Source organism: Nuphar pumila, chromosome 9, assembly GCF_984573655.1.
Source record: "Nuphar pumila chromosome 9, dmNupPumi1.hap1.1, whole genome shotgun sequence".
Classification (NCBI taxonomy): domain Eukaryota; kingdom Viridiplantae; phylum Streptophyta; class Magnoliopsida; order Nymphaeales; family Nymphaeaceae; genus Nuphar; species Nuphar pumila.
This window is the reverse complement of record NC_143257.1, coordinates 112,921,136-112,933,031: the sequence shown is the minus strand read 5'-3', so window position 1 is coordinate 112,933,031 and position 11,896 is coordinate 112,921,136. Positions and strand designations below refer to the sequence as shown.

At 45.6% G+C, this 11,896-nt stretch overlaps 2 protein-coding genes across 2 annotated transcripts; one reads left to right on the top strand and one right to left on the bottom strand.

Annotated features, from left to right (window-relative positions):
* Nucleotides 1-487: 487 nt before the first annotated feature.
* LOC149828915 (TMV resistance protein N-like) lies at nucleotides 488-844 on the top strand. The gene has a single exon (XM_090017171.1). The coding sequence runs from the start codon at nucleotides 488-490 to the stop codon at nucleotides 842-844; it is 357 nt and encodes a 118-aa protein (XP_089873297.1).
* Nucleotides 845-6,807: 5,963 nt separating this feature from the next.
* Nucleotides 6,808-10,853, bottom strand: LOC149828914 (zinc finger CCCH domain-containing protein 30-like). The gene is made up of 2 exons (XM_090017799.1): nucleotides 10,531-10,853; nucleotides 6,808-9,712 (listed from the first exon to the last, which is right to left on the bottom strand). The coding sequence occupies exon 2, from the start codon at nucleotides 9,708-9,710 to the stop codon at nucleotides 7,332-7,334; it is 2,379 nt and encodes a 792-aa protein (XP_089873925.1). The 5' UTR covers nucleotides 9,711-9,712; nucleotides 10,531-10,853; the 3' UTR covers nucleotides 6,808-7,331.
* Between the last annotated feature and the right edge of the window lie 1,043 nt (nucleotides 10,854-11,896).

The window sequence follows — 11,896 nt, the reverse complement described above, 5'->3', positions numbered from 1 at the left end:
AAACTCTCTGTCGCTAACATTCAAAATATTTGTGAAATTAGCGATGAAAAACATTATGCCATGAATCCATCGCTAATTAGCGATGGATTCAGGCGGAAAAATTATGTCTCAAACTCTATGACAACTTAGCGACGAAAAACTGTCCGTCGCTAAGTAGCGATGGCATTTTTCCATCGCCAAACATTACAAGAAAAAATGCTAATTAGCGAGAAAATTTTTTCATCTTTAATCCATCCCTAATTAGCGACGGAATTAATTTGTCGCTACTTTTCGATTTAAATCGACCCATCTAGGGCACGAAATTTTATCTCTCTCCCAATGCAAAATTTAAACTAATTGTTTGATTAAAGCGTTGGATGACGTGCTTCTCTTTCAGATCGTCTGGCTTCCCAGAGAAGCCTCGCAGGTGACAGATGGAATCTGAGGTCGCCGAGGTCCGCTAGACGAGAGAACTCTCGCCAGAATAATCGACGATCCGCAGCTCTCCATGGGCTCATCACCGGAGCCACGAGTGTTCCTCAGCTTCAGCAGGGGGGAGGAGGAGGGGCGCCGTGGCGGCAGGAGCTTTACGGTGCATCTATGTGACGCCCTCCATCTCAAGGGCGTCCGCACACTCGCAGAGGAATCGGATGGTGGCGGGGAGAGGGCGAAGGGATTGGTCGTCTGCATCCCCATCATCACCGGATCCTACACAGATTCGAAGCGGCGCCTTGTGGGTCTGGCTGTGGTCGCACAGTGCAAAAATGTTGTCAAGATCCTTTTCGTCTTCTACCGCGTCGATACTTCCCACGTTCGATGCCAGAACAGACCCTTTGAAACGACGTTTCAGGTGCATGAGGTCTGATCCGAAGGGAAGGAGGTGAAGGGCTAGAGGGAGGCGATGAGCGAGGTGGGCGAGATCACCGGATACGTCCTCTCTGATGTCGATGCTGAAAGGTGTGTGCGCCTCTCTCTCTCTCTCTCTCTCTCTCTCTCTCTCTCTCTCTCTCTCTCTCTCTCTCTCTCTCTCTCTCTCTCTTTTTATGTATCGTTATGAATGAGATACGACTTTTGCTTTTCTTTGCAGTGGTGGGCCGAGCCGAACAAGTGGGGAACCAGGTTGAGAGGGCACTAGAGAGCACACTGGTTCTGTGCAGAAGACCCCGTAGTGGCTGTATGGTGCGGTACAAGTCTGGCCTATTACTGCCGGAATACTGCTCGGCAGGGAGCAAATTTTTTTTTTTATTTATTTTTTTAAATTTAGCATTGAATTAGCGATGGATAATGTCCGCCGTAAAACCAAATCTATACTTATTTAGCAACGGATTCACGATGGATCATGTTCGTCGCTAATCTGTCATAAATTAGCGACGAAATTAGCAACAAATAAGTTCTATCGCTTATTAGCGACCAAAAATTTGTGATGAACGCTATCCATTGCTAATCTATTGTCATTCCGTCGCTAAACAGTTTAGTGATGGATTAACGATGGATAGCGTCCGTCGCTAATCCACGGTTTTCTTGTAGTGTGAACAAAATGTGAGCTTTCGCAAAATATCTCACCATCTAGGACCCGATGGCTCATATACCATGTAAAAGTTAGAAACTCTCAAACACATGCACACACACACATGGCTCACAATTTTACATGGTTAGGTTCCGGTGAACCTACATCCACGATGAACTGCTCACTGTCTCTTTCTCAACATTTTTTCAAAGGGATAGAGAAGTTCGTTGTATAATCAACCCATGTTACAAGCCCAATAGAACTCTCCTTGCTAAGAGAGACTCCTCTTATATTACATCTTATGTTGGGATTAAATATCACAACGACATTCCCATTTCATTTCCTACTGAGGACTATTGCACCCTGTTGGTACGAGCAGACATGCCAACATGGGCACCAACATTCGTATCATTATTTTAATAATTTATACTAATATTTTATTATATTTTAATTTTATACTAATATTTTATTATATTTTACAACCGTCGTCACCAGACGCATCAAGGTCAGAACCAAGATTATTTAAACACATGTGCATGAAACCTTAGGAGATGTTCATATATATCTAGGTATCCAGGATAACTTGAAAATCTGGGAATTTGCAGTATGGATCACAGCACAAAACCCTGGCTTATCCCATTTTTCTGTATATGTGGGCTTACCCAGATAAACTCTCCATTGACCTGCAAAACTCTCTCCTCATTCTTCTCTTCCCCCACACACTTGACTGGTTACCCATAAAATCATGGACTAGACTGTGTCATTTGACTTGACCTATCTCATGGTGTGATTTGGCAGAAGGCAGCCTGATCATAAAGCCAAGTTTGACAAGAGTCTTGATTCTTGAACATCTACTTGGTTGGTTGCATTGATTTATAGCATTTGAGTCTATGATCCTTGGTTTCTTAACAAAAATAAATTAAAAATAAGAAAATAAAACAAATAAAAGGGTTTTACATACATGTCCCTATCTAATGGGAAAATAGACAAATATGTTCTTGTCACATCTCTTTTCTCAAATTCGTCCTTATCTTTCAAGGACCCTTTTTCATAATCATAGATGCGAACTCTTTTTAATAATTATGTCATGTCTTATGAATGATAGACAAAACAGCCCCTGCTATATCTCTTCTCCCACATTGGTCGCCATTTTGAAGGTTTTTCTTCTTCAAAATCATCTTTAAAGATGGATATATTCAGCAAGCATAGATTTATTTTGAAAGGCAAACTGGGTTAGGCAGACCCCTTCCCAGTTATACAACTATACCATTGGGATTTGAACTTGCAATGTCGCAACACAAGGTGACGTTAGGGATGGCAGTGGACCGGGGGAAAGCGGGGCCCGCCCCGCCTCGCCCCGTTTGGACCGGGGATGAAGGGTATGAAACGGGGATGGAGGCGGGGACGAAGGTTAAAATCCATCCCCGTCCGGGGGTGGAGGCGGGGATGGACGTGCACTTTTCCTCGCCCCGCCCCGTCCCCGCCTCAACCTCGCCCCGACCACTTTTCCCCGCAATATCCCCGCCTCGCCCCGCCTCATCCCCGTTTGAACCAGGGATGAAGGACATGAAACGGGGATGAAGGCGGGGATGGAGGATAAAATCCATTCCCCGCCGGAGATGGAGGATAAAATCTTGAGGCGGGGCGGGGGTGGGGCTCCGCTTGTATGGTAGGAGCAGCTAGTGAATGTCACCTTGTGTTGGGACGTTGCTGGTTCAAAACAGAATGATATAGTTGTATGACTGGTAGGGGTCTGCCTAACCGCAGCTTGCCTTTAAAAAAAATAAATGGTCTCTGGTCCGGCTGGATAGAGGGCGGATCCATTAAGTGGACTAATTCTCAAAAAGGGTTTTTCGTCATTAAAAAAAGAGAAAATTAACCAAAAAGATGTTGGTGAGATGGCTTGTTGGAATGAATGGCAATAAGGCAGGGATGAATTTGTTAATTGCTCAAAAGATAAAGGCAATTATAAAGAAAACCTTTAATTTTAAAAACAATGATAGGTGACCCAACGAAGAGTCCAACTTGGTAGCTAGGAAAACCGGACCTCACATGTTACCATCATTCAACATGAATTGCTCAAGAGACAGGGTCCGGTCAGATGCACCCCTGGCTAGGGCTGGAAAACGAAACGAGCAGCTCACTGTTCAGGTCGGCTCATGTGAAGCTCACTTGGCTCAGAAATTGAGCTCAGTGAGCCGACCTACAAGCCAGCTCATTTAGTTAAATGAGCTGAGCACGAACATGGCAAGCTCAGCTCAACTCGGTTTGTATAGGCTTGTTTTATTACATATGTTTTGCACATTTATTGTATATATTATATATATTTTTATATATATAGGAAAAATATGTGATGGTTTTGTACCATAACACTTTATAATGATACACGTCATGTTTGTATGGATCCAACTACCAAATGCTACAAAATTGTTATCATGTCTTGTACAATCCTACTTTTAAGACTTTGAAAATCAAGGATATATATAATACACATGCAAATAGTAAATATGAAAATGATGGTGATCTTTTGGTATAAAAACATCATAGATTCAAATGTTAGATTTTGCATTTGTGGTATAAATCCATTTAAATGGAGTGGTACTAGGATAGCACTTATATATATATATATATATATATATATATATATATATATATAGAGAGAGAGAGAGAGAGAGAGAGATAGAGAGAGAGAGAAATATATATGTTAGATTTTTCTTGTTATGCCTAGCCTTATGGTTTGAAGAGGTAAATTTGATGGATTCATAAATACTTTTTAGGATTCACTCTTAATTGCTCGAAATCAGGAAATCCAAAACTGAAAAAATCTGAATCTAGGGTTTCATAACCCGAAAATAAGTCTAGAAAACCAAAAATGGGAAAAGAGGCCTGAAGATCATCATCTCTGATGGAAGGATAGTCGTCGATCGTCATCGAGCGATTTGGGGGTCGTCAGGTCGTCGTCCCAGCAGACCCGAGCAGAAACACTGGACTCGGCTTCGGAACTGATCTTCGCGGCGTCGACCGGTCTAACGGTATCTAGCGGTGGAAGGACCTGTCTTGAGCCATCTGACGGTGGAAGGACCCACCCCTTCACTGTCCTCTCCTCTCCAGTACTGTACAGCAAGATTTGTCTAAACGGGTCGGGTAAGTGGTCCAACCATAGTTGGACCATCTTGGTGTCCACTATCCACTGTGGATATAATACCGTACAGATTAGGTTAGGCAACATGGGAAGGGGGCAACTGTGGCGTGACTGACGTCTACTGACCATCCCCTACAAACCTCACTAAACTGCTAACCAGGGTTAGGGTTTTAACCACACACTAACGTTCAAATTTTCATCTGGGACCAAACGTACGGTATGGGAAAATGACGGATCTGGCGTTTGACCAAAACGCTAACCCTACAAAAAAGGTCACCATCTCTGCCTCACCTACGGCAACGAGCCATGCTCGGGAAAGGGGTACACATCTTTCGGGAACATGACAAAAGTGTCCCTATTCAGGATCCTTATTCAGGCAATTGTCAATGTCGGGTCTGATCTGGTTCGGGACTAATCGGGTCGTAGACCATCCCAAGTTGGTTTTATAGCATTGTCAAACCCATTTAAAATATCCGCATCCTAGTCATACCCACAGTAACAAATATCACGATAAGTTTCAAATAATACCATGAAAATGTAAAAATTAGGGATGCAAACGGGATAGCTAAATAATATGGAAAGTTGGATCTGGATTAGATCCCGAACTGGCTAAACTTACAAATCCTTTATCCTGGGTCCGACCCATTTGCATCCCTAGTTGCAACCTGTTTTCACCGACTTTAAACGACCAAAATATCATGATATCTTAAAATACCGCTATATTTTTGTTAATTGTAAATTAAATGATATTTACTTTTTATAGGTAAAAGATGTCATATTTTATTTATATTTTTAAAACTTTATTTACTTCTTTAATAATATTGCAACCAATGTAAAACAAGGCTTTGGGCTGCTAGACAGGCAATCAAGGTTCGATTCTCATGAGCATCGTCCCTCTGCACAAGCCAACTAACATAGGCCCCGAGGCCGGAGTCCAAGCCTCGAAGTTTTATGCTGCTGGCACGAAGACTGTAGGTATGGCAGGCTGAGCCAGCACAACCAGGTCTTTCTGCGGAGTGTGATTTCTTCGGGTTATAAATTCAAAAAAAAAAAAAACAATGTGAAACAATTCAATTTCTTGTGATACATTAATAACCACATAATTATCTTAAACTTTTTTTCACTATGCTTATTCTCAAGCCTGAGCTTGTGTCACATGGTCACGTGTCCGACTCCACCGCAAGTAGACTCGTACAAAAAATGACAGTAACTAAACCCTACAACATAAGGTTGGAGGACTGTTGGATTATGATCTGCTCATATGGATCAGAAACAGGAACGAGGTCCAATTGTCCTAGGCGTGAATCAGGGTCAAATTGGGATTCTAAACATTAGCCAGACCGGATCAGGTCTGATAAATAATAACTCAGACTTTCATAATGTAGACCACCCACACACACAATGAAGAAGAAGCAAAGATTTGCCAATAAACTAAAACGAAAGAAAAGTGTTCGACTAGTTCGAACCGGACCAAGGCCCACGTGAGCCTAACTTTCGGCAGAACTCAGAAGTTTCAACACGAGGCTTAACCAATGGGACAGAAACACCAGCTGGCCCAATGTACCTGACTTTATTGGTCCTGACCCTGAACCCACAGATCGAACCAAAGTTGGTCAGCCACGTCCACAGCCTTACAAACAGTCCCGGGGCCTGACACACAAAAATTAGCCCGGTATGAATCGAACCCACTGGACCCAAATATTAGGCACTAGCCTGACAAAAGAAAATGGTCCCGGCATCCCAGGACAGGACATTGCTGGGCCCACCCGTGAAAAGGGACACCGTTGGCCATTTTCTAATAATATCAGGTTTACCCTCATCTAGGGACGCAAAGCTATGGGTCGACCCAACCATAAATGGTGGACCCCGAAAAACGAAAGCAGTGAATGGTTGACCATTATGGGCCGGGTCGCAATGGATTGGTTAAGGACTCCAAGTTGTACCCTGGATCCAGAAAATGTCAAGGAGTCAAAAAGGATGCTCGACCCAAGACGGACCACACCCGCGCTTTATCGTAACGCACGAATCAGCACCAGATTCGACATCCATTTAGCACCAATAATCAAGTAAATAAATAAAAACCAATGCAGGAGTCGGATAGCAATTAACGAGATTAAAAAAAAAAACGCAACGAGAAAAAATCTCTACAAATATAACTAATGAAGGAAAAAACAAGTGAAGGTAATGAAATAATAATAAACTTCTAATCCAATATTACATCATTTTCTGATCAAAAGTGAGAGCCAATATTTTTCAGTTTCCATATATGCCCTTTGACATACAATCAGAGCCCCTTCTCTTCATGTGGACCTGGTCGAAACAACAAAAATAAAAAGGTGGGAAAAAACTTCAAGCTACCATCTCGGGCAGCCAAGTTTAACTTGATTAATAAAAACTCAGGAGAGAGAGAGAGACTATTTCCCCAAAAAAGAACAAAAAAAATACAAACCCTAGAAAAGGAGAAACCTAACTCCAAAGATTTTTTTTTCTGATTGTTGGGACGAATCTGGGTTGTTGGTAGTCTTCATCAATCCCATCCCCCCACTTTCCTTTTTGCCTAACCCTCTCGGATGTAAGATATAGTAGTAACAATAATAAAGTGATATTTAAAATCAAATAATTAATAGGACCCATTAATCCCAACTCCTTTTTCTCTGCCTTCAACCTTTTTTATAGAATTGCAATTTCTTCAACCATCGATGATCAACCCACCAGCTGATCAAGCTGCATCTGTTCCAACCATGCACCTAACTGAGAGTGATCCATGATAAACGCATCCAGTTGACCCGAATTCTCGTTTCCAGCGGAAGATGGGCCTGGATCCTTGATCTCAGGGGGGGACTCCCTCACCAGAGACTGGACCCAAGAGAGGTCTGGCTCCTCCGAGCCCGAACCAAGCTCGAACGACGATGAACGTCGGAACCGGCCTGTGCCGAGCTCTTCCCCTTGCACGCCCCAATCAGCCTTTCCGGTGGGAGACCCCCATTTACACCATGGCGAAGAAGACAATGCTGCAGCTGCAACCGGAGAACCGATTACTGCTGCAGCTGCAGCGGCACCCAAATCACGAGAGCTGTGGGATCGGAGCTGCTGCTGCTGCTTCTCCCGCTGCGCAAACGCAGCCAGGCGGAGGCCAAGTGGAGAAGCTGGCGCCATTCCAGAGGCATCAATGCTGCGAGGCGACAAGATCCGGTTTGATGACAACCCAAAGGACGATTGCAGGAGAGAGTGGCCGTTAAGTTGCGGCTCGATGGATTTCTGGGAGAAGACGTTGCCCGTGTTGATGGGCGATAACATTTGGTTCTGGTTCTGCTGCTGCTGCTGGAACTGGGGGAAGACAGCGGCCGCCTTCTGAGAAGACTGGACCTGTGGGCTCAGCGGAGAGTAGTCAGCCGAGAAGCGAGGGGAGGACGACATCTCAGAGGCGAAGAGGTCCTCTAGATTCGATGGGGTGACCTTGCACCTGGACGAGCGGGCCGCGATCGAAGAGGCATTGCTGCCGCCTCCCATCCTCGACTGGCCAGAAAGGCAGGAGAAGTCGTTCAGGAGCTGCTGGGTGGCCTCGAGGTCTTGCAGCATCGAGATGTCGTCAACGGGGATGTCGCGAGCGCTGAGGGAGGACCTCAGTCGGCTCGATTGCAGGTTGCTGCCGGGGAGATGCAGAGTAGGGACGTTGGGCTGAGGCCAAGCCATGGACGAGTGACCGAGCCCACCGGACGGAGACATTGGCGGAGTGAGGACGGCCGCCTGAGAGAAGGGTGACATGATGGACATGCTGGACGAGGGCGAACCAGGAGGGCCGAGGCTCATGGCCATCACCGCAGCCATGTCGAGCGTGGAAGCAGAGGACCTTGGAGAGGGAACGGCGGAGCCTGTGGACACATAGAGTGGGCGGAGCTCCTCAGACGTGTGGGCGAAAAAGCAGACCCTGCGCATGCAGTTGGTGCCGTCCTTGCAAAGGCGGGTCCGATATTGGGCAGGGTGCAGCCAGCACTCGAACACGCCGTGGGCGTACTCGCAGAGGTCTCCCCTTCGGCAAGCTCCCTTGCGAAAGTCCGGGCACGGCACGCAGCTGTAGTGGAACTTCCGCGGATCCCTTCTGCGAGCGTTCTCTCCCGGATGGACGAAGGGACACTCGGTCCAGTCGTGGGAGTACGCCCTCGAGCAGGGGCGGACCTTGAAGGAGAACATCCTGAACTCATCGGTCGTGTATATGCTGTTCTTGATATCTGGCAACGACGGATCAACTGGGTACTCTTTCTTCTCTGAGAATTCGCCTGAGAAGGGCTTACAGGCAGGGTCCAGTATCTTCACCGGAGACAGCGGGGATGAAGTAGAAATAGAGGCCGAAGAGGACCCATCAGGGGAAGAAGACAAGGGCGGCGAGCTAGATGTCGAGATGCAGAGATCGGCAGAATTAATCTTTGTTTCGTTCAAGATACAACTCCGTTCCGCGGCAGAGGAGCCATTGGAGAGGAGCTCCTCCAGACTGGTTCGTACATGGGGGAGCTTCGGAGAAACCATGATCACGTCGAAGGGAAGCCTGCCGAGAGCATCAACAAAATTCGGGTCTGCCCCCGCCTGCAAGAGGAGCTTCACAGCATCGACTGCATGGGTGGAGCCACCAGCAGCGGCACAGTGCAGGGCGGTGCTCTTGTCCGGGCCACATACACGGTTCACGTCACCGGGGAGGGAAAGGATGAAGGCAAGGATGTCGATGCTGCCGTAGATGGAGGCCACCATGAGCGGCGTCCGCTGCTCGATCACCATCTGATTCGTACCCTTCTGGCGGCCATACCAGAGACCGACGTCGTCGATCTTGGAGGGATCGTTCTCGATGACGCATTTGAAGGCGTCGATGTCATTGTTGGCCGCGAACTCGAGCAAGGTAGAGAACGAGTCTTCCGTGGTTTCTATGGACAGATGGTTCATGTTTTCCTTTCTTTCTGGAGACGAACACGACAATGAGGAGCACGAGGAAGACGATGAAGCTGACTTCGAAGAAGACGATGATGACGAAGACGACGGTTTCAGAAGCTCCGGACCACCGCACATGCTTTCAACAAAATCACCCTGAAACATTCCTGCGAGATGATCGTGGGTAGAGTCAAAAAACAGGAAATTATGGGGAAAAAGAGGGGTAATAATACAGGAAAACGATTCGCCGGATACGAAGGAGAGGCGGGGTCAACGGAGTAAACGGAACTCGACAGAAAAAAACCAAACCCTGGTTAAGCGAATATTCCGGCGAATCTGAGCCGATCTAGGGGACCCGATATGAACGCCGGAAGGATCGTTGTCTGAACATAAACGAAACCTTTATAAAACCCAGGTGATCCTGGAAAAGAAAAACTTGGAGAAAACACCTCTAGAAATCAATATTCAGATAAGGATCCCCGTAGCGCCTAACCAGGACAAAAACAAATGCTTCAGTCCACACGGTAAAAAAGTATATGAAAATGAAAAAACCTAGAATCAGAAGACCGCTCTACGATCAGAAATAATCCGGCTGAAAGGAGCCGGAAAAACAGCCAGATACAGAGAAATCTTCACGATCGGCAAAAAATAGCAGAAAAGACAACAGAAGACAAAGCAAGCAAAATATTCAGCTTAACGATAAGGGAATCCACCGTCCTCAGGGAAAAAAAGGTTTAAAACCAGTGAAAACCCGGGAGATCAAATCGAAACTCGGCATAAAATGCCAGAATAGCAACGGAAAACCGAAATCCGGCGTCTCAGACAGAGAACCAACTGGTACGAAACAAAAAAACGCAAGAAACCCCAGAAACGGGTCCAAAATACGATCGTAGACTCAGCAAAGCAACAGTAACAAAAAAAAATACAGGCCAGCCGTGGAAACTCCGACTCCTTAAAACCTAAAAAATCAGCCGGGATATCTTACCAGCATCAGGAATCCCGCCGGAGGACTCAAACAGGCAAGCGGACGGCTCAGATCCGCGCTCGCAGAAACCGAAACAGGTAGATACCCTCACCGCTCCGAGCAGGACGACGAAGAGAGAGACGCCGCCGCCGGAGCGCCGAGATCGGAATCGTACCGCCGAGATAGCGGTTCAGCAGAGGCCATGGGGAAAAATGAAAAGAATAGTTCGAGTTAGGTTAGCGTTAGGTTCGTGTTCTTCTTCCTCCTCACAAAAAAACACACAAGCAGGCAGAGAGAGAGAGAGAGATTTCACGCTTCCTCTTCTGACAGCCCCTCGTCCTCCTTTTACTTTGAAATGCAACCCAAACCCACGCAAAATTCGTCCAAATTCAGGCCAAATCCGAATGAAATGCGTCTTAATGAAATTCGGGATTGGGGATTCAAAAAAATGAGGCTCGGGGGTTGGGGTGACCGGCTGAACCGGTGTAAAGGTAAGGGTATCCCCGACATGTATTTAAAAAAAAATATATGTCGGTCTTTTGTCCAAATCGTCGTTGTTTTTATCGCGATTTCTTACAGCCAATACAATCTTGGAAAATCAATCTCCATAATATCACGTATTTTAAAAAAATAAAAATTTCGTTCATGTGTTTTATATTTTATTTTACACTTTCATATATTTCAATATTATGTTCTCTTAATGTTAACATGCTGATATTTTCCTAAGATTAGCCCAAAAATGTCATTTCAACTACGCCCGAAACATATCCCATCGAAAAAATTCTGTTCAAAATCCAGCAATTTTATTTTGTCATAAGAATTCTTTCTAATATTATATCTTTTATGCCGATATTTTGAAGAATTGCCCATAAAAAACAATTTAAATTGTTGGGGTATTTTGCCAAAGCGAAAGTACGGATAAGGGCCGCCTCGGGACATTGGTTACCGGTAGGGAACCGGCGCGGACTCGTGAGGGGTTCCCTCTGTGGCGGATTTGAGAGAGGGGTTTGGGGTCCGCCAATCGGGAGGAGGAATGGTGCTCCGGACCCCAGGCAACAGTCAAATCCGGTTAATTGTGGAGCGAGCGACCAAACCCTAGCCGCCCACCTCCCCTTCTCGGAAAAACGAGGGATTATGGGGAATTAATTACGGTGATTATTGGCGTTAATTAATGATTATAATAACTCCCCTCTTCCTCTCGTTTCCAAGGCAAAAAAAAGATTTTTTTTTTTTTCTTTTCCTTGTTTTTTTCTGGGTTGGATTTTGTACTTCGTTTTATGAAAGGTTCAATTGACTGAAATGCCCCTGAGTGGATGCGGGAAGCGGCCATCGATCTTATAAAATGATAACTTTACCCCTTGGTAATGTAATAGATCAGGTAAAACGG

Coding starts and splice junctions, on each gene's coding strand:
- LOC149828915 (XM_090017171.1), top strand. CDS start 488: ATGGGCTCATCACCGGAGCCACGAGTGTTCCTCAGCTTCAGCAGGGGG.
- LOC149828914 (XM_090017799.1), bottom strand. CDS start 9,710: ATGTTTCAGGGTGATTTTGTTGAAAGCATGTGCGGTGGTCCGGAGCTT.